This window comes from Hirundo rustica, chromosome 20 (assembly GCF_015227805.2).
Source record: "Hirundo rustica isolate bHirRus1 chromosome 20, bHirRus1.pri.v3, whole genome shotgun sequence".
Lineage (NCBI taxonomy): Eukaryota > Metazoa > Chordata > Aves > Passeriformes > Hirundinidae > Hirundo > Hirundo rustica.
In genome coordinates, this window is record NC_053469.1 from 10,370,469 (window position 1) to 10,390,777 (window position 20,309).

Consider the following 20,309-nt stretch of genomic DNA (forward strand, 5'->3'; position numbering starts at 1 on the left):
AGCACCAACGCAGTACTGACCCGCCACGGTCCAGAGGAGAGGGCACCGAGCTGGGCGCTGCCGGGCGCTGCCTGCTGTGCCAGAAGGGTGCAGGTGTGGCGGGCACCCGCGCAGGCAGCTGCCTCCTGCCGTGGGCCAGGCAGGGCTGGGGCCGAGCCTGGCTGTAACCAGTCTGGTTTGTCAGCTTCTGGAAGCGGCTCAAATGCAGGGAGCCCGGGGCAGGCAGCCATGCCCGCACCAATCAGCTCCCGCCGGAGCTGGGGAGGAGCTGGGCCCACGGCCGCCTCTTCTCCTTGCCCAGCACAAGTGGAGTCACCTCTGTGGCCAGTGCTGCCCTCAGCACTGTCCCTGGGGCACGGCAGCACGGCCCTGTGCTCCACCGGTACAGGCTCCCAACGTGGCCCCGTGCTCCTCCAGTGCAGTCCCCCAGCTCAGACCCCAGTACAGCCCCCCAGCATGGACCCTGCACCACCCCAGGACAGGCCCTGTGCTGTCCCTGTCCAACCCCCTGCCCCCGGGTTGGTCCCTGTGCTGAGCCACCTCCTCCTTTCCATGTCCCACACAGCAGGGCCTGGAAGTTTCCTTCCAGGTTTTCTTCCAAGTTTCCTACCCGGACAGTGCCCCAGATGAGGGGATGGTGCCACGCAGCAGCTCTGCACTGGCCCCAGTGTCCCTGGCACATGGGAACACTCAGCCCAGCCAGGGTGTGCAAGTGCAAGAGTTGCTCAGAGCAAAGCAGTGGGGTGGGAAGTCCCCAAATCACCCTGTTCCCCCTCACTGCGGTGCCACAGCTCGAGCAATGCCCCGGGCACTGCTCGCCCCTGCAGCATCCCATGACTCGGCCGTGGGAGGGTGGCTGGGTCACAGGCACGGTGTGACACCGCTGTCCCTTCCTGTCCTAGCCTGCTCCCGGGAATGTCCCTGCTGATTCATGCCCTGGGTCCTAATTGCTATTTACACAGTGGCACCTAGTTCACGGAACTAGGGGAGGAAGATGGTGGCACTGGTCCCAGTGGGGCACGGGCAGGGCCAGGAGGGTGCACAGCCTCGAGGCTGCAGGGAAAGGACTGGAAGCAGCTCCCAGGATGGGGTGGAGGAGAGATGCTGCTGAGCAGGCACTCAGGGAAGGGGATAAATCAGCAGCAACTCGGAGCTCAGACCTCAGCAGGCTCAGGATGATGACCTGGCAGCAGAGACAGAGGCATCGAGGTTTCTTCCTGTGCCTGTCCCTGCAGGCCTTGGCCACTGGAGACAGGGGGAACAGGTCTGTCCAGGCAGCCTCCTCCTGCAGCAAGCACTGCTGAGTAATGCCGGGGTGGAGAGACTCTCACGCAACATTTGCCTTCCTCTGGCCCTGCCACAAACAGAAGCCACTGCCACTGCTCCAGCAATGCCCTTGGGTGCCACCCACCCCACACTGGGACCCCGGGGCTGGGGCACGAGGGGGCAGATCAGTCTCATGCTGAAGCCAACCAGTAACACCCACAAGAGACCTCTGGCCCCTGCTCTGGTGGAGTGTGGGCACAGGGAGCCAAAGCCCCCAGGAGATGGGGTCCCCCTGCTGCCATGGCCCTGCTGCTGTCAGGGAGGGGCTGGTTGGGTAAATCCACCCCCATCCTGACTGGGGTAATCCCAGCCCAAGAAGGATGGCAGAGGCAGATCCCTTTGCTGGCTCCTTTATTCAGGCAGTCTGTGGGGAGGAGCAGGCAGGGAGCCAGGCTCACGACCAGGTTTCAGACTGGAAGCGCTGGGACCGTTCAAGAGCTGTTAAATGCTCCTCTGCTTCCGAGGGGGACAGGCCACCCTCCAGCTGCAACACCGACTTCAGGGCCTCAGCCACCGCTGCTGGCATCTCCTTGGCATTCCTGGGGGGAGAACAGGACACAATGGAGGGCAAACAGGAACATGGAGGGCAGAGCAGCAGCCCCAGTACTCCAGGATCAGGAATCAGCAGTCCCTGTGGCCAAACCCACCACAGGGCAGTGGGAACCTCCCTATTCCTGCCACAGGCTGCCTGGCACAGGGTATACGACAGGCTTGAGAGGCAGCTCCTACCACTCCCTCAAGAGCAGGGCCGTTATCCACAGGGCTCTTTGGTATGGGCATGTGCAGGTAAAACCACGGCCATGGACCCCAGACCCCAGGGAAGGAGCATCACAGGTCAGCAGCCCAAACAGCAGCCCCACGCAGCTCCATTTGTCAGCATCCTCGTTAGAGAGACACAGGCAACATGCATGGGTTGGAATTTATCAGCAGGAGGGCAGGAACCTGTCCTTTCATCTCTGGAATTGCTCAGTGTCAAACATGTCTGATCCTCAGCTGGGCAGGAGCAGCCGCTCCCATCCTGCTGCTGCCTGCTCTCAAGAAATCCAGAATGATTGGTTTGATGGTGGCATTTGGAACCAAAGCCAGTTCGAACCTCAAAATCAGAAAAATGCTGGAGAAAACATCGAGCCCCTGTGTAGAAAATACCCAAATAGACCTCAGTGCTTTCAAGCACAATTATCTCTTAGGGGAAATCAGAAATTCAGACTTTTTTTTTTTTTTTTTTCCTGGAGAGAGATTCATTTGATGAACTGCCTGAGCAACAAAAAAAAATCTAATAAAAAATTTCCCAGCCTGCTCCAATTGGCACGAGCAGCTGGCAACGTCCTTGCTGTTTCCCAAGAACAAGGCAGAATTCTGACTTGCGTTTGAAGCTGATTAACATCCCAAAATACCCAGAAAGGAGGTCTTCTTTTTTTGGAAGAGTCGCATTGTTTCTGAGTCAGGCACTGATATGCAAGTACAAGATAATAGAGCTGGGCTTTGTGATGGAAAACATGTCAAATAGCAATTTTTTTCAAAAAAAGAGACATTTTCAACCTTTTTGCCCCTGAGTGAGACAAGCTAGGAACAATCATAGAGCAGATGCAGCCCTGGCTCCCCAGAGCCCACCTGGCTCGGGAAAGGAAGGCAGACACAAGTGTCCCATGGCTGCTGCTCAGGGTCACACAGCTCAGGACTCACTTCCCCCAGGTTTCTCCCAGTCTGGCTGAAACTGAATTTGGGAGGAAAACAGGATCACCCACCTGCACTTTCCCGCCTGGCACCCCACTGATAGCTCAGTCTGTGGGCCAAGGAGGGGCATGGTGATCCTGGGAGCCTTTCTACAGGGTCTGGGCTGCTCAGGAAAGGAGGAACAGTGTCCACTGCAATCAGCACAGTGTCACTTGTACAGGGAGGATGAAGCTCTTGATCCCACCTGCCTGATTGGAGCTCAGGAACATCCCACACCAGGGACAAAGCCCTCAAACAAGAGGAGTCTCAGAGCAACCCTGATGTCCAAAATACCATCCTCACAGCCACCCAAGATCTGCCATGGGGACAGCTGTGCAAGCCCTGCTCTTTCCAAGACACTTTGGGGATCATCAGCACCAAAAAGTAGGAAAGAGAACGGAAGGAGATAATAAAGCCATGACCCAACAGCTCAGTAATCCCAGCATTTGGGCTGTGGATGGAGGCACAACCCCAAGTCCCAAGTGCTCCAAACCCAGACCCAAGAGCAGGAGTGCCCAGCTCGGGGCGAGGCTCCAGGAAGCCCCGTGCTGCAGCAGTGAAGGATGGAGTGGAATGACCTGGTCTCCACTGCCCGGGAAGTAAACATGAATCTCCTTCTCCCAGGAATGCAGCGAGGCCAGTCTCGCCCTGTGAGGCGCCAGGGGAGTTCCTGCTCTCCTGAGTGCAGGCAGGAAAGAACCTCCTGCAATCGCTGCTCGTGTCGACAGCCGGGGGCAGGCCTGCACGCCCCAGGTCACGGGGTGCACGACAAACGCCACAGGCAGGCTCTGCCCAGCTCGAGGAGCCCAGAGCATTTCCCAAGCCTCGCCCTGGGCAGCAGGGAGCAGCCTCTCGCTGCAGTGCAGGCAGGTCAAGGGCTCTGCCCAGGACAGGGGCACAGAGCTCAGAGCAGAGCTGCCAAAGCTCTGAGCACAAAGGCCAGGCCCCTTCTAGATCCTTCTAGCAAGCATCTCCAGATGTGCAACCAGCTCCAGACAAGCACCTGGAGAAGGACTGCGCTGTCCAAGGAGACTGGCTGCGGTGCAACAGGGCTCATCCCTGCCCCAGGAGGCGGCTTTGGGTGCAAAGAGCCAAACAGAATGTGCCAAGGCTCCCAAAGCTGCTCCTGAGCCCCAGCATCACTGGAGATCCTGCCCACACAAGTGGCCACGGTGCCACACAAGTCTTTTCTCCAGTTTCATTGAGCACTGCTGGAGGATAGGGCTGTGCAGGGGCCAGGCCTCTCCTGTGTGCAGATGTGCTGCGGGTCAGAGGCTGGCCAGGGGGAGGGTTGGGCAGGTGGCACTGGCTGGAATTCCAGCTGTGTCCTTTATAATGGGAGCAGGGGGTAGGTGACAAACATCCCTCTCAGCCCAGGGCTCCTGGAGTGGGACATACAGAGAAGAGGAATGAGCTGCCCCTCTGTAACAGGGGGCTGAACCGAGGAAATGCCTCCAGGTGGGTGAAGGAGCAGAAATGTGCAGCCCTGCTCCCCCAAGCCCTGCACAGAGACCTCTCACTCACCCAGCCAGGTAGACATGAGCATTCTCACTGCTCAGCAGCTCCCACACCAGCCTCCCGTTCTCCCGGATGCGGTGCTGGACATAAACCTTCTCCTCCTGCAGGGAAACAAAGCACTGAGCTCACCAGCTCTTGAGCAGCCCCAGCTCCTGCTCTCAGGACTGTTCTCAGGCCGTTTGCAGCTCAGGACAGCACAGAACTGGAGCTGAAGGCACTGGGAGAAGCAGGTGGATCAATAACCAATGTGGGGAAGAGGAACCTCACACTCAGTGTCTGCACTGGGATGGGCTGGTGAGAGATGGGTGCAGCAGCATTTGCTTCAGTGGGGAACACTGGGCCCCAAGCAGTCCCCCAAATCCTTTGGGTATCCACTGGTCAGGGCAATGACCTGGAGAGGCTGTGAGGGTTTCCCTCCTGCCCTCTTCTCTCTTCTCCCAGCAGGGCAGAGGAGGTTCTGTGGCCCCTCTGTGCCAAGTTTACTGCAGGACAGAGACCCTTCCCTGCACCTCTGACTGCTGGAGACCTGAAACAGCTTGGAAGGGCAGAAAGTTTGGAGGGACAGCCTCAGTCCCAGTCCCTGGCCCTCCACTGTGCTTAGGGACTGGATGAGGACTGGCTTTGGACACAGTGCAGCCCAGTCAGGGAGAGTTCTCAAAGGGTTAATCCACAAGACTTCAGGCATCCAAGCAACTGCCTACAGCCCTGGCTCCTGCCCAAGAGAACACCACTGCCAACGTGCCTGAACTCATTGCTGGCCCAGAGAGCTCCTGTGACAAAGGTGACACTGAGATGAAGGCCAGGCCCTTGCTGGGCGTCCCCCCACGCCCGATTCTGCACAGTGGTGAGCTGAGCCATGGGCACAGCCTCCTCCCCACGCCCCTCTCTCCAAAGGCAGGACAGCTCTCGCTGTGGCTCAGGTCCTGCAGGCTGGAGATGTGTGTGGGAACAGCCCTGAGCAGCTCCAGCCCAGGCTGTCACAGGAACTGGTCACTGTGGGTCCCACAGCTCCACTGGAGTGCCAGCTCAGCCTGGGACAGCTCTGACTAGCAGTATCCTCAGCAGAACCAGCACAGCCAGCCTCAACTTCATTAACAGTAACGAGCTTGGTGCTGCCAGAGGCCCTGCCAGCCAGGCTGGGCTCCAAGGGGATCATCTAAGGACCTGGAAACCAGAGCAGCCCAGTGCCAAACCGGGGGGGTCACAATGTCTCAGGGCATCTGTGTTTGGCTGGGACCCACCTGCACTGTGGGACAGGGGGTCACTGCAAAGGGACTTAGAGAGAAGAGCAAAGCCTTGCTCAGCCAGGGAGCATCCCAGCCCTCACCTGTGTCTTTGACAACAAAGTTTTTGATGAGTTAAAGGCTGTGGTATCTCCTGAAGCAAAAGGCACAATAGCCCAATGTGGCACATCCCACCTGGCTGTGCTCCCACTCTGCCTTGGGGCAGAGGGCTCTGCTGACAAACTGATTTGGCCTGTGGAGCAGCAGAGAGGGGACACTCCCAATGGAAGTCCCATCCCTCCAGTCAGCAGAAGGTACCTCTGTCTGCTCTCCAGGTTCAGAGAGCAGCAGGTGCCCCTTCACTAGTCACTCATCAACCCTCTGCAGTGCTGCTCCTGTTCATCACAGACTTGGAAAGCCTTCACAGAAGCACCCAGCTCCTGCCTTGCAAGTGAGTGGATAAAAGATACTGAATTCATGTCAACACATGCACACAGCCAGGAGAAAGGGCTGGGGCTGGTGCAGCTGGGCTACTGAGAGATTCCCATTCCCTTTTTATCACATCTCTGTTCCAAAGCCAGGCTGAGCTTTCAGTGCCAGCAATGGACAGAAGAAGGCAGTGAAACAGCCAGCTCAGGGAGCCTCTGGCAGCACTGCATCTCCAAGGGGGGATGAGGGCTGCCCACCAGAGACACTGCCTGGGAAAGCAGGAAGCAAAGTGAGGGGCTGAGTTGTGGGTGTGCTCAAACCCATGGGGAGCTTTCCTCCATATATCTGGGACCCAGAGAGAACTGGCACAGAGGCCAAGCTCCTCAGCTTCAGCCAAGGCTCAGAGGGACACCATGAGGAGGGTGATACTCAACCAAGAAGTTATTGCTTGGTGACCCTCTGAGAGGCTTGGGAGCCTTTTATCACTCACGTGGTCCAGGCAAACAAAGCTGGTTAATGCCTTATCTGCTCTGCTGCTCTCCAGCCTTGTCCCAGCAACCTTTCCAGCTCAACTTAAGCAGACACGTCCCTGCAGGGCAGGAGGGGATCTCAGCCAGCACTGAGGTGTGTGGGGGAGTGAGGTGACCACTGTGCCACCTCACCAGATCCCTCGCAGGTCATACCAACAGCTACAGGGGACAGACACGCTGACAGAGTCCCATGAGTGCTGCCTGAGATGCCATTGTAACTGGAGAGGTACATCCTCCTCCTCTGGGCACTGACCTGGTCCCTGGAGAAGGCCGTGAAGAGCGTCAGGAGGCCCTTGGTCACCAGCTCTTCCCACTCAGTCTGGCAGTAGAAATCCTTGGATTTGTGTCGGCAGCCGAAGAAGAGGCAGTTCCCTGCAGGAGCAGAGCACCAGGGCTGGACACTGCTGGTGTCACCTGGCTGACAGCCCCAGCCTGCAGAGCCATGTGAGCACGAAGGCAAGTGATCTGTGGCAACCAAAGGCCCTTGTCTGCTGAAAAAGGTGGAGGGCAGAAAGTGGCCCCCAGGGCTGCCTGTTCCCTGAGCCAAGGGAAGGAGGATGGGACAAGCTGCAGCAGCAGCTGAGCTCAGTAACCCATGTTCACTCTGAGAGAACAGAAGAAAGAGGCTCTGCAGAATCTGACCCAAGCCAAAGAGCTGCCCTGCAGCACAGCCTGTGAATAACCACACAGGCTACACACAGCAGGCTCTGGGCCTCACCTGCCCCAGAGCTCAGCCTGCTTCTGCTCAACACAGCAAAGCCTGACCTGGTGGAACCCAGCCTTCCATCTGCTGACGCAGACCTGTCTGTGCAAGGGGCATCCCTTGAGTGCCTGCCAGGACCATCCCTCACCTCTGCGTCCCAGTGCCACCCGCTCCTGTATTGCTGCTCGGAAAGGTGCCACCCCTGTGCCAGGGCCGATCATGATCACAGGGGTGGCAGGGTCAGCTGGGAACTTCATTCCTCCTTTCTTCACCCAAAGAGGCACCCGGACATCACCTATGAAATACAGAGACTGATAAGCATCACCTCACCACCAGTGCCCTGTGCCTGCCTGCGGAGGGTGAGTGGGCACCCAGCTCTTTCAGGGTGCTCCAAAGACACAGACAGAGCTGGCTCATCACCCCCTGGCACCAAGGGCACACTGTGTGTGTGTGAAAAGCACTTCAGCTGTCTCGGCACTGCCTCTGCAAGAACCTGAGTGTAGCCCAGAGCAAGGCAAGAACCCCCCAGCACACAGGCTGTGGGACAGCCCTCTCCTCACACATCCAGGGAAGACAGAGGTGGAGGCAGGCAGAGATCCCAACCTGGCAGGATGTATGGGAGGCCCCAAGGCTGCCAGAGCTCCAGGACCATTTGGACAAAGCTCTCAGGGGTGCCCAGGGTGAGATTGTTGGGGTGTCTGTGCAGGGCCAGGGGTTGGACTTGATGATCCTTACGGGTCCCTTCCACCTCAGCTTTTCTGTGATTCTGTGAAAGAAGGGCCCAGCTGTGGCTACGGGAATGGAGGTGCCCAGCAGTCAGAGTGCTACCAGCTCCAGGACAACAGGAACAGCACCAAGTGGGATAGCAGGGTCGAGCAGCTGGGAGAAACCCGGGAGTTCAGGGTAAGCTGGAGAGGCACACCGCGCTCTGACGAGGATGGGGGCAGTGAGGAAGGACCCTCCTGTCAAGCCACTGTGCACCCCATGGAGCTTGTGCTCCAGCCAGGGAGCTGCTGCTCATGGTCAGCACCGACACAGCTCCATCACGGGCCCGAGGGATGAGCGCTGGGTGATGTGGGAAGCATTCAGGATTCTCAGAGTCCAAGCACTCACCCTGCTCTGGGTTGAGAGAAGCCAGCCAGGTGGAGCAGAGCCCACGGCGGGGTTTGCTGAGCCGTGTCTTGTACCGCACCACGGCCACGAGGATCTGCATCCGCTCGGGATGGGCCTGCGTCACACAGAGCCATGAGCACACACCCAGCACAGCTCCTCAAGGAGAGCCCACCACCTCCTCCAGGGACAAAACCTGTGCCTGGCTCCCACCAGGCTGCCTGCAACATCCGTCCTAGTCTGGCACAGCTACTCACAATGGAGCCCAGCCCTGCTCAAAACCTTTCCAACGGGGAAGGGGTTTTCCTGGAGAACCACTGCTACAGGAAACGCTCTGCACAGCTGAGTGATGGTGACTGTCCAACCCAAGAGGCTCCCGTGGAGGACAAATCCAGCCATGCGTGTGCCGAGTCGGCTGAGTGGCCGGTGCCACTGCCACCTCCCGGCAGGAGCAGGGAGCAGCACTCCCCCTTGCCCAGCTCCTGCGACACTCCGGTGCCACCACATCCTACTGCTCCCAGGGACGGTGACACCAGACCTCTGAGTCGTAGTGGGACAGTCCTGGCACTTGCAGGGCCGCAGGAGAGCAAGTCTCCTAATCTGAAGGCTGGCCTAGCCCTGAAGTTTGCATCCAGCACATCAGGCTGCTGCAGGCTCAGCGCAGAGCAGGGATTTGAGAGGACTGTGGAGGCTCTAGTGGACATCTGCACCAACAGTCATCCCAGGCCCTGCCAGACCCTCTGTTCAGAGTCTGAAATGAGGCCAGAAGCGCTGAGCTCTTACCAGCATGGAGGAGGCGATGGAGAAGGCGCGGGGTCGGATGCGAGGGATGAGGTCCAGCAGGTAATCAGCTGGGATGGCACACGTGGTGTGAGGGAAATCCCACAGGGCCTGCAAAGCCGAGAGAGTGACTCCTGGTGACCCCAGAAGGCAGCCTGCCTGCCCTCAGGGTGCCAGAGGCTGTCCCACACAGCTGTGCCACGCTGCCCTCGGCCAAAGGCTCCACACGGGGCACCTCTGAGCACCAACCACCCTGCCCCATTGCCCTCTGCCCCCAGAGCAGCACAGAGCCCACCCGAGAACCCACAAGGATCTAGAGCCGGTCTTAACTGCTGGTGGAAATCCATGGACACTTCAGAAAGTGGGCGAAGCAGATTAAACTCCTCAGCCAAGAAATTAGGGCTGATGATGTCCTAGGTGCTTTCAGCCCCAGAACAGCCCTCACGGGGCAGGTCTGCCCTGCTCCCAGCCTCACCTCCAGCGTGGTCCTGCGGGGCCGGTTGCAGTAGCTGTACAGCTCCTCCTGGCCCTGTGCTGAGCTGAACTCCTGCAGCTTCTCCCGCTCCAGCTCGTTTGTGGAGAAGTAGGCCAGGAGCTCGAAGAAGGAGCGCCGTGGCACACAGGAGATGTCCAGGTAGTGTGTGACCAGGTACTGGATGGTGCAGGGCTGTGGCAGGAGGGGAGGGAGGGATGTGCCTGCAAGGCAAGGCAGTGGGGACCGCTCAGGGCCAGCACCTGCCCACCTGCCGTCCCCAGAGCAGGGCAGCCCTGCTGCCTGCAGCACTACACGCTGCACTCACGTGCTACTGGAGCCAGCTCCACCCATCCCTGCTCCCACCATGGGCCCCCACTCCCTCCTGCTCTCCCCAAATTGCTTTTCAAGCCCACAAGTTTGCAACAGAGGAAGTCAGCAGCATTCAACTGTCCCTTACTTTTGGCAGGTGTTTTGGGATAATGCCTTATCCACATAGCTCCGGCCCTGCCTGCACACAATGCAGCAGAAATAACCAGCAGTGTCATGTGTCAGGCCTGGCCCTGTCTCCCACGTCTCTCCCAAGGGCGTGAGGAGCAGCCTGAATTTCTCCTGGGTTTGTCCGCCAGGCAAAAATTCCAGCATGGACAGACACAGAGAAGCTGGAGGCGGAATGGGTGCTCAGGGGCCAGGAGAAAAAACTCTTCCTGTTCCATGCACACACCAAGAGCTCTGAGGAGCCTTCATGGGGTTCCTCTGGTTGCTTGTGCTGGGTTGTGGCTGCAGGAGCCCCTCAGGAGGAGCCTGGGGCACAGGCAGAGTGGGGAGACCTGCATGCCCCATGCAAGGAAGCACAGGATTCCCAGTTTGGAGCTGGGGCTGAGAAGGCTGCAGGATCCTCCCCACTCTGTGCTGGGGCTGCCAAGGCACAAGGCCCAGGTGGAGCCTGGCACTGCTGGATTCCTTCAGTAACACTGCTCTGCACAGGATCCACACACACAGCGTATCCATTCAACACTCCCAACCCGGTCTACAGCAGAGGAAGAGCAGAGCTCCAGGCTGGGCCAGAGCTCAGGGGATGCCCTGTCTCAGCAAGAAGGGGAAGGAGCAGCAAGCAGAACCTACCAGGCTCTGTGGGCTCCAGCACAAAGCGTCTGTGTGGCTCCAGGCACAGGAGCTGGCAGAACTGCTGCACATCTTCGGGGCAGTTCTGGGGCTGGATCATCACCACATCCCCCGCACTGAACCTGGGGATGCAGGGGAAGCTGCCAAGCACAGCCACGGGGTAGAGCCACCATGGCCAGCCTGACAAGCTTCCACACCAGGAGAGGCAAATTCCCAGTGCCACCAACTGCTCTGACAGGGAGAGGGTCCATGGGCACACCGTGGATGGGGACTCGCAGCAGGGACCATAACCACAAGACTGCAGCCTCAGGTATCAGTGAGGAAAGGCAGCAGAAGAGGAGGGCAGGCTCCAGGACACCTGATCCCACACAGCAGAGCTCGGGGGAGTCAGGAAATTGCTCACGTGATCCCTGAGCCCGCGATGTCAAACTCGATGAGCCGGACATCCTGGAAGTGGGATTGTGCCGTGACCCTCTGGTTGGACACCACGTGAGCAGCAAAGGGATGGAGCTCGCAGGGAGCAGCCCGGGGGGCTGATGGCTGCAGCAGGTCACTGTCGGGGTGTGGGGAGTCTTCAGGCAGGTAGTGCAGGGTGTACTTGGGGGGCAGGCTGTGGGGAGGAGAGCAATGCAGAAGGGTTACCTCCATGCCACAGCTCCTCTGCTGCTGCAAGAGGAGAGGCAGGGAGAGGCCTGGAGTGTCCCACTGTATCCACCAGCCATTATCCCTGTCCCCTGGAGCTGGCCTGTGTAAGGGAATGCAATGGAGACTGCCAGGACGAGATCCCAAAGGCTCCAGAGCAGGCAAGGGGAGGCTGGCTGGGCACACACGCTCTGCCAGGGCTAGAGCCACATCAGGACAGCAAGATGGGCAGAACCCAGCTGGGGCAACTGTCACACCTCCCAGGGGACAAGGGGACACCCATCCAGAGAGAGATGGGCCACCTGTGGCCAAAGTACAAGGGACACTGGGGACACCAGAAGCTGTGTGGGGAATATTTCTGCTTCAAGCAGAGCATGTCTCCACTCTGGAGAACAGCCAAAGAAGCAGAGCCTTTCACCCCCAGCCAGCCCCAGCAGGCCCTGATCACCCTCTGCACTCACCACACATTGGGACTGACGATCTCAAGGCCAGGAGGGAGAGGATACAAGGCAAGGATCTTGTCCCATAAGGCTACGAGCCAGGGATCAACCACTGCATCTGGCCTGCAAGTGGGAAATTCAGGCTGCAGCAACATCATCCCTTCAGGGTCAAGCCCCACTACCCCTGCATGTGTCCAACAGCCATCCCCACAGTCATCCAAGGCCATTCCCTTCCAGCTTCAGGTCTGGGAAGAAATATATCTCAGCCACTCTAAGCACTCACTCGCTCTCCAGGGCCCAACCACTGACACCTGAACAGGATCTCCAGGCCCTGAGCAGAACCTATGGGGTCACTGAGTCCCCGAGCTGGGATACAGGGCTGTGTGACACAGCCATGCTCTGCTCTGAACAGGGCTAGGGCTGAGCCAGGGGTCATGGGCATGTTCAGGGGGTCTTGGGACACCCTGGAGAAGCAGGTGGCCCAGTCCTGGAACAGGAGGGTTATGAGCAGAGATCAGCACGTTCCCCAAGAGCTGCAGGAGCAGCCCTGTGGTGGGGGCAGCACACAGCCCTGCCATCAGCCCCAGGACAGAGCTGCAGGGCACCCCAGGGCCCCCCTGCCCCCCTTCGGGGCTCTTACCCCAGGTCATGCTGGTCATCTCCCAAGGCCACTGGCAGCAGCGGGCTGCCCCCGAGCTGGAGCAGCCGTTTGTGCAGCTTCTTTGCGACGAAATTAAACCTGAGCAGAGGATAACACAGGGCAGAGCTGCTCCAGCAGCACAGCAAGCACTGCCACAGCACCAGCACACACTGCCAGGGCCACCAGAGCAGCACACAGGCAGCACACACTGTGACATGGCTCACGGCCTGCCCAGCCTGTGCCAGTTTACAGAACCAGCTGGGTACCACTTCCTGGCCCTCACAGGTTGTGCCCAGCCCTGGGATGGGACAAGGGGAGGTCCAGCTTCCCTTCAGGGCAGCTTGTTTCCTGGGCCATAGAACATTTCCTTTCCTCCAGCCCCTCACTGCCCCACAGAGCTCAGGCATACCTATCCCTCCCACTAGAGCTCTTTGAGGCACACAGGAACAATCTTCTGGGAGAGACGCTGGACCAACAGGCCTGGCTGCCACCTCTCTTTGATGTCTCCGCTTGCCTTGGCCCATAGCTGTGATGACTGACTGACATATGATGTCTGACCCACTGCAGCAAAGCATCCTTGGTGAGGTTAGGGGGAAAGAAAAGGGCAGAAGCCCCTAATTCCTGGGGCTTAGGAAGGACACAGTAGGGCAAGGATTTTTAAGGCTGGTGGGAGTTATATTTTGTCTGAGCTGCTGCTCCAGAACCAGACTCTGTCTCCCCTTACCCCCTTTGTTCTCCAGCCACTGTGCTGCAGTCAGAGCTGCGAGGAATGGCTGCCCAGGAGCTGCAGAGCTGCTTACTTGGGGTAGGAGGAGTCCCCAAGGCCCAGCACGGCGTAGTCCAGCTGGCAGAGGGAGCCAGCAGGGAGGCTCTTCCGGAACAGGAACCGCCAGAACATCTACGAGGGACAAAGCCGGCCAGTCCTGCTGCTGCCATGAAACCTTCCTGCCTGCTTGTCCCTGCATGCCTGACCCACCCACTGGGGCCTCCTGAATCCCAGCAGAGTGGGGAGCACAGCTTTACGCAGAAGTGCCCCCTGCAAACACCTCAGCAGCCCCCTGCTCATGTTCCCTGGGATGTGACTGGTGCTGCTGCAAAGCTCCCCCCGCAAAAATAACCCCTGCTCGAGCTGCTTCAGGAGAGAAAGCTCTGCAGCAGAAACATGAAAGCAACAGGACAGGAACATGTCCTACCTTCATGTTGTCAGGTGGGTCTCCCTGACCGGTGGTTGCACACACAAACACCACCAGAGGCTCATGGATGAGGTTGGCCTGTGGGTACAAACATGGCACAGTCAGGTCACCCTCCAAACTGCTCTGGGGCTAGGCTGGGAAAGCTGGGCCTGTTCAGCCTGGGGAAGAGAAGGTTCCAGGGAGACCTCAGAACCCCTTCCAGTGCCTAAAGGGGCTCCAGAAAAGATGGAAAGGGACTTGGGCCAAGGGACTGGAGCAACAGGACAAGGGGGAATGTCCATAAGCTGAAGAAGGGCAGGTTTAGGTCAGATATTAGGAAGAAATTCTTCCTTGTGTGGGTGATGAGGTTCTGGCACAGGTTGCCCAGAGAAGTTGTGGGTGCCCCAACCTTGGAAGTGCTCAAGGCCGGGTTGGACAAGGCTTGGAGCAACCAGCACCAAGCCTGAGTTCAACAGTGTGTGGACAATGCTCTCAGGGGCAGGGTGAGATTGTTGGGGTGTCCTGGGCAGGGCCAGGAGCTGACTCCATAATCCTGATGGGTTTCCAACTCAGTTTGTTCCATGATTCCATGGTCCCACAGGAGATGTCCCTGCCCCTGGGGCTGGTGGGGATGGAGCAGGAGCAGCAGTGCCTGGAGCAGCCCCCGTGTCCCACTCACCACATCACAGCTGTCCAGGGCCTCCACTCGGCACCGCAAGTGCCGGCGCTTGGCTTCTCTCCCAATCCTCTCTGCCGTGTCCTGAGCTGTCCCAGTCTGGCTGCCAAAAAGCACAAGGAGTCTCCGTTCTGCCATCTGCAAAAGACAACAGCAGGGAAGTCACTGGAGGGAAGGGAGAGGAGAGGAAGCAGAGCTGAGGTTGCCCTGGGCCGAGCAGCACTGACCCCCAGGGGCTGACACAGCACCCAGCCAGCACCGGGATGGTGAATAGCTGGGATCCAGCAGTGGGATTCAAGGCTCTCAGGCTCTCTTCCCAGCCCTGTGCAGCACTGAGGGAGTGATTCCATGTCCCAGCCAATAGGATAAGCAGGGACACTACTGTGCTCCTTGTCCTCATGGCCAGGACAGGGGACAGAGTAAAATCCACATCCTGCCCCGCTGAACTGCCCTCATCAGCACAGGGTGAGTGCAGCCCTGGGACTGGCTGTTCCCCAATTCTGGGGGTAACCTTCCTGGGAATCTTCCATCATCTGAAGGGGCTGGGGCAGAGCCTGGAGGCTCAGGGACAAAGATGTGATCACACACAGAGCTCTCAGCCAGGCTCTGACAGAGCAAGGGCCCAGCCTGGAGGGAACCCAGCCCTGGGAGCTGTCTGAGCTGTAAACAGCTGCCATCACCATGTGCCCACAGAATAATAATAAATTAAATCATAATAACAAAAAATAAAATTGCAGAATCACTGGTTTGGGTTAGAAGGGACCTAAAAGCCCATCCCCTTCCACACCCAGCCATGGCAGGGACACCTCCCACTGTCCCAGGCTGCTCCAAGCCCCAATGTCCAACCTGGCCTTGGGCACTGCCAGGGATCCAGGGGCAGCCACAGCTGCTCTGGGCACCCTGTGCCAGGGCCTGCCCACCCTGCCAGGGAACAATTCCTGCCCAATCTCCCATCCATCCCTGCCCTCTGGCAGTGGGAGCCATTCCCTGTGTCCTGTCCCTCCAGCCCTTGTCCCCAGCCCCTCTCCAGCTCTCCTGGAGCCCCTTTGTGCCCTGCCAGGGGCTCCCCGGGGATTCTCCTCCGCAGGTGACACCCCAGTCCTGGGGCCAGGCCCGGCCCGGCTCCGCCGCCCTGCGGGACTCACCATGGTCCGGCCCATTCCGCCGCTGACGTCACCAGTCCGCGACAGCTCCCTCTGACGTCATCATCCAGGCTGAAGCGCCGGGGCTCCCCGGGCACCGTCCCCCTCCCGTCTGATGACGTCATCCAGTGGGCGCCTCTCCCCGTGACGCCATCGTCCCGCGCCGCCGGGCCGGGCCGGGCCTGGTGCCGGTGCCGGCTCAGGGGCTGGGCTTGGTCTCGGTGCCGGGGCCCGGCCGGCGCCGGTGCCGGTGCCGGGTTGGGGACTTGCGCCGGTGCCGGTGCCGGTGCTGTAGCCCCGGACGATGCTGTTCTCCCTGCGCGAGCTCGTGCAGTGGCTCGGCTTCGCCACCTTCGAGATCTTCCTGCACGGGCTGGCCCTGCTCGTCTTCTCCGTGCTGCTCGTGCTCAAGGTGGACGGCGCGGCCGCCGCGCTCTCCTGGTGGATCGTGTTCGTGCCCTTCTTCGCCGCCGACGGGCTCAGCACCTACTTCACCACCATCGTGTCCGTGCGGCTGTTCCAGGACGGCGAGAAGCGCCTGGCGGTGCTGCGGCTCTTCTGGATCCTCACCATCCTCAGCCTCAAGTTCGTGTTCGAGATGCTGCTGTGCCAGAAGCTGGTGGAGCACACGCGGGAGCTCTGGTACGGCCTCATCATGTCGCCGGTCTTCATCCTGCTCCAGCTGCTGATGATCCGGGCCTGCCGCGTGAACTGAGCCCCGGCGCAGGGGGACGTGCGCGGCTCACCCGGGGGCGCTCCTGGGGCTGCTCCCGTCGCTGTCCCCGTGCGGAGGGGCAGGTGACAGGCTGGGACGGGGGCAGTGCCCCGGCTCGTGGCCGTGTTGCAGAGCATCACCTTTCTCCAAAAGCTGCACATCCCTGTTTGTGCTCCCTCAGCTCCTGCGTTGTCCTGTCCTGTGAGCGCGGCTGGGCGGACAGTTATTTTATTTCAGAATAAAAATGCGTTGAAGGATTTGGTATATTTATAAAATTCTTTTTGCCTAGAAAGCGGTTGTACGTAAAACTGCTGCCTGGAGGGTGGGCGTTTGCTGTGGATCTCCTGGTACATCCCACACTCCTGCCCTGCCCAGCAGCTGGCTCATGGATTTCCATCTGTCCTCTCACCTCCCTGAGCACTTCATACCTGCAGTGGGCTGACAGGGTTTTGTAAGGTCATGTTGAGATCACTGATGTGTGTGTTTTTGAACAGTGTATTATTTTTCTTCTTTGTGTTTCACTCCATTTCCTAAATATGGAAATGGGGCTGTGGGAGCGCTGGTGCTGGTTCTGGAAGGGGGGTCTCACTGAGTCCCAGCTTCAGGTGCAGCACTGCCCTCAGACCCCCAGAGAACAGGAGGAATTCAGTATTCCCTGTGGAAGTGCAGCCCATGTGAAGTGCCAGTGTCACGGGGATGCCCAGGGTGGGATTGTTGGGATGTCTGTGCAGGGCCAGGGGTTGGACTGGATGATCCCTGTGGGTCCCTCCCAGCTCAGGAGACTCTGATTCTTGCACACCCTGAGGTGGCACTGAGCCTGCCTCACAGGTGCTCTTCAGCTCCTGGTTCACTTTGGGATGCGATCTCCCAGGCCTTGGTGTCACCTGCCCCAGGTGCTCAGGTTATTCCACTTGGAGGCTCTGATGGGCTCCCCTGAGCCAAGGACATGTCACTTGGGAGGTGGCAGCTGCCTGCCCATCATCACCTCCAGCTCACATTAGTGTGGGCTCATGCCCCTCTTGTTGTGGCTGTGCCACGTGCCCCCGGTCACCCTGAGTGAACAGGCCACAGGTGTTCTGTCACAGGTGTGTCAGCAGCAGCCACAGGGTCACTGGTGTGGGGCTGGGTGGGGGCCATGGGCTGGGAGCTGTGTGGAGTCAGTGTCTGCTACAGCGCTGAGGAACTGGAGCCGCAGCAGGTGAGGGAGAGGAGAGGAGCAGGACAGGCAACAAAGCCTCTGAGTCAGGAGGGGACACTCACAGAGTGGCCCTGGGGAGCAGTGGTGCCTTTGGACTCTCCCGCAGCTCCCAACCACCAGCTAATTAATAAACTAAGCAAGGGGCTCATCAGACCCAAGAAGATCAAACAGATGATCACATCCCTCAGCCTCGCCATGACGCTGCATGGGCACGGAGCCCTTTCCTCCTGCCCAGCCCTGCTGGGGCTGCCTGGACCATGAGTCCCAAATTAACACCAGCCCCATCACTGGGGTGTGGTGTCTGAGACAGGGGGACATCCCCTCGTGTGCCACATCCCCGTGTGCCACATCCCCCCCGTGTGCCACATCCCCATGTGCCACCCGTGACACCTGCAAGTGGCTTTGCCAGTGTTCTGCTGCTGTCTTGGGGACAAACCAGTGGTCAGCGTGTCCCAGCTCTGCTTCTCTGAGGTAAGGCAGCTTCCCTGGGGTGTGTGGGGACACAGGGGTGAGACAACATTGAGAATGGCACTGGCTGTGCTGCCCTGGTGGGGGTGCTGGGGTGGGGGGATGTTCGGCAGCCCGGACCAACTTGTGTCCCTTCCCAGGACTCGTGCCAAGTCCTGGCACAAACTTTGTTGGGGCATTTATTCTGGCACCCAGTCGTGTGCAGTGCTGGCAGGCCAGCCTGTGGCCACACAGAATTCCTTCTAGGAGCAGCCCCGTGGAGAAATCCTACTGGAGCCTCCCACCAACGACACAGCTTGAGGGGACCCTGCCACCCATTCCCTGCCCAGTGCAAGCATCGAGGTCTCTGGCATGGGATGGAGACTTCTCTAGTCCCAGGCCAGCACTCTCTCCCACACTGGAGTACACCCTGGCAAAGACCAAAATCTCACCTCTGGGTTTATTTTTGTTGCTGTGGCTGGTGGGTTGGGTATTGCTGCCAGCAGGCCGTTTCCCAAACCCAGCAGGGGAGTGCCCTGCTGTTCTGGCCATGTGGATACACTGGGAGAGGTGCAGCTTCCAAGGCTGGTGCTGCAGCCCCCAGCCCAGAGCCCCTCTGTATCCCTGGGCTGGTGGGGAAGGAGCCTCTGCACGGCCCAGCCCAGGTGCCAAAGCAGCATCCGGGTGACAGAGGGGCAGTGCCAGCCCCAGCTGTCACCCTTCTCCGTGTGTCCCAGCTCCTGCAGGGGTGGGAGCAGCCCTTGGAGAGCCATCTGAAACTGGGGAGGGGTACACTGCAGGAGGGCAGCCAGTGCTGCCATGTCCATACACAGAGCACAGCCTGCCTGACACAGCCCAGATGAGCTCCATGCACCAGGAGAACAGGGCTCAGCAAGGCCCCCAGAGGGGCAAGGGGGCTCCCAAAGGACATCTGGGAATGCACGACCCAAGGGACCTCCATCCCTCCCTGCAACTTGCCATGGGCAGCACCCAGGGACGAGAAAGCTTCAAATGGCCCAAACTCCACCAGTCCTGCTGGAATCAGAGTGGAAGGGAGGGCTGAAGCTGGTCCCTGCTGGGACAAGTCACATCGAGCCTCAGGGAACGTCTGGCAGAGGAACATGGGGCAGGAGCAAGTGCAGCAGCTCATCGGGAGACATGGGACATGCTCAGAGCCACCCTCTGCCCCTCCCACCCTGGGCCGGGGTGACCTCATGGAGCAGAAACTAAGTTCTGGGAAATGAGAGACTCCCTTTTTAGCCCTGAGTCAGGGTGCTTTCCTTTCAGAAGGCACCAGGAAGGTGTTGGCAATGGAGGTGACGTCATTTCACAAATGCCAGGCAGCCCAGTGCCGGGCAGTGATGGTTGGGCTGGAGCCCCACCGAGTCCCCACGCCAGCCTGACAACTCCCTTCTGGGTCCCAGAGTCATTGCAAGGGCCACAGGCAAATAAATACATGTCAAAAGCAGATCAAATAGGGGTGTGTGTGTACTCTAGCCACACTTCCCCACAGCAGGTTTGTCTGTCAGATTCAGAATGAGGCATTTGGTCTCTTTCTCAATTACGAGCAAATAGCACAATTCACTCTCACCAGAGCACAGCCCTGAAGCCAAACAGGGCTGGGGCTGATGTGCCCAAGCACCCGAGGGGAACCACGTGAGAGCAACTGCTCCTGGGGCCAGGCACCCCATGGCTCTTCAGGTCCTGGGATGCTCGGATACCACGTGAACCTGAGCTCCCAAATTTTAGCAGAAACACCCCTGTGGGTGGAACTGTCTGAAGCAAATTGAGGGCTGGATGTAGCACAGAGCAAGATCGGTGGTGGGGCAGTACTGGGGAGGGTCAGGGGCAATGGGGGCTCCCCTGCACAGCATTTCCTTCCCAGCATTGCCCCGTTTGAATCAGCTGAGATAACTCAGCTGGAACTGTGTCCTTCCACACAGATCCTTGTGATCCTTGTGATTCACACCCAGAGCCCAGCCAGGGCAGCATCACTGGGCAGAGCTGCAGGGCTGCACATGGGGCCAGCATGGGCAAGGAGGAACAGCCCCTCAACAAAACCTCTGGGACTATTACTTTACTACAAAAAGGGACAGGAAAAGTAAAGTGAAGAGTTGCTCAACCTGTGTTTGGTTTGGAGCTGGAGGTTTTGGTCAGCTCTGGGTGCACACAGCCACTGGCAGTGCCACACGTCCCTGAGAGACCAGGGCGGGTTGGTGCCTCTGTCCTAAGTGGGGATGAGACCCCTGTGCTCAGAAACTGCCCTGTGCAGTCAGCAGGGGATTTTCAGAGCAGGGACACTCCTCCA

The 20,309-nt window shown here is 59.1% G+C and overlaps 2 protein-coding genes across 4 annotated transcripts; one reads left to right on the forward strand and one right to left on the reverse strand.

Moving 5' to 3' along the window:
- Window positions 1-1,660: 1,660 nt before the first annotated feature.
- Window positions 1,661-15,758, reverse strand: NDOR1 (NADPH dependent diflavin oxidoreductase 1). 3 transcript variants are annotated; one of them, XM_040083394.1, is made up of 15 exons: window positions 15,645-15,758; window positions 14,503-14,637; window positions 13,845-13,922; window positions 13,452-13,549; window positions 12,652-12,750; window positions 12,033-12,134; window positions 11,333-11,539; window positions 10,930-11,051; window positions 9,808-10,028; window positions 9,336-9,443; window positions 8,556-8,670; window positions 7,591-7,737; window positions 6,993-7,111; window positions 4,564-4,658; window positions 1,661-1,865 (listed from the first exon to the last, which is right to left on the reverse strand). In XM_040083394.1, exons 1-15 carry the CDS (start codon window positions 15,657-15,659, stop codon window positions 1,721-1,723), a joined length of 1,806 nt encoding a protein of 601 aa, XP_039939328.1. In that variant the 5' UTR covers window positions 15,660-15,758; the 3' UTR covers window positions 1,661-1,720. The 3 variants fall into 3 exon arrangements, with proteins under 3 accessions (XP_039939328.1, XP_058279143.1, XP_039939329.1); XM_058423160.1 differs by lacking the exon at window positions 15,645-15,758 and adding an exon at window positions 15,346-15,632; XM_040083395.2 differs by lacking the exons at window positions 13,452-13,549; window positions 13,845-13,922; window positions 14,503-14,637; window positions 15,645-15,758 and adding an exon at window positions 13,061-13,280.
- Window positions 15,759-15,797: 39 nt separating this feature from the next.
- On the forward strand, window positions 15,798-16,613 carry TMEM203 (transmembrane protein 203). The gene has a single exon (XM_040083396.2). The coding sequence runs from the start codon at window positions 15,946-15,948 to the stop codon at window positions 16,354-16,356; it is 411 nt and encodes a 136-aa protein (XP_039939330.1). The 5' UTR covers window positions 15,798-15,945; the 3' UTR covers window positions 16,357-16,613.
- The last annotated feature ends 3,696 nt before the right edge of the window (window positions 16,614-20,309 follow it).

Excerpts from the sequence above, each read along its gene's own strand:
- NDOR1 (XM_058423160.1), bottom strand. The coding sequence starts at position 15,483 with ATGGCTCCCACTGCCAGAGGGCAGGGATGGATGGGAGATTGGGCAGGA. Across the intron at positions 11,540-12,032 it reads ATCGTCAGTCCCAATGTGTG|CCTGCCCCCCAAGTACACCC; the intron begins GTGAGTGCAGAG and ends TCCTCCCCACAG. Across the intron at positions 7,112-7,590 it reads GGTGGCACTGGGACGCAGAG|GGAACTGCCTCTTCTTCGGC; the intron begins GTGAGGGATGGT and ends CTGCTCCTGCAG.
- TMEM203 (XM_040083396.2), top strand. The coding sequence starts at position 15,946 with ATGCTGTTCTCCCTGCGCGAGCTCGTGCAGTGGCTCGGCTTCGCCACC.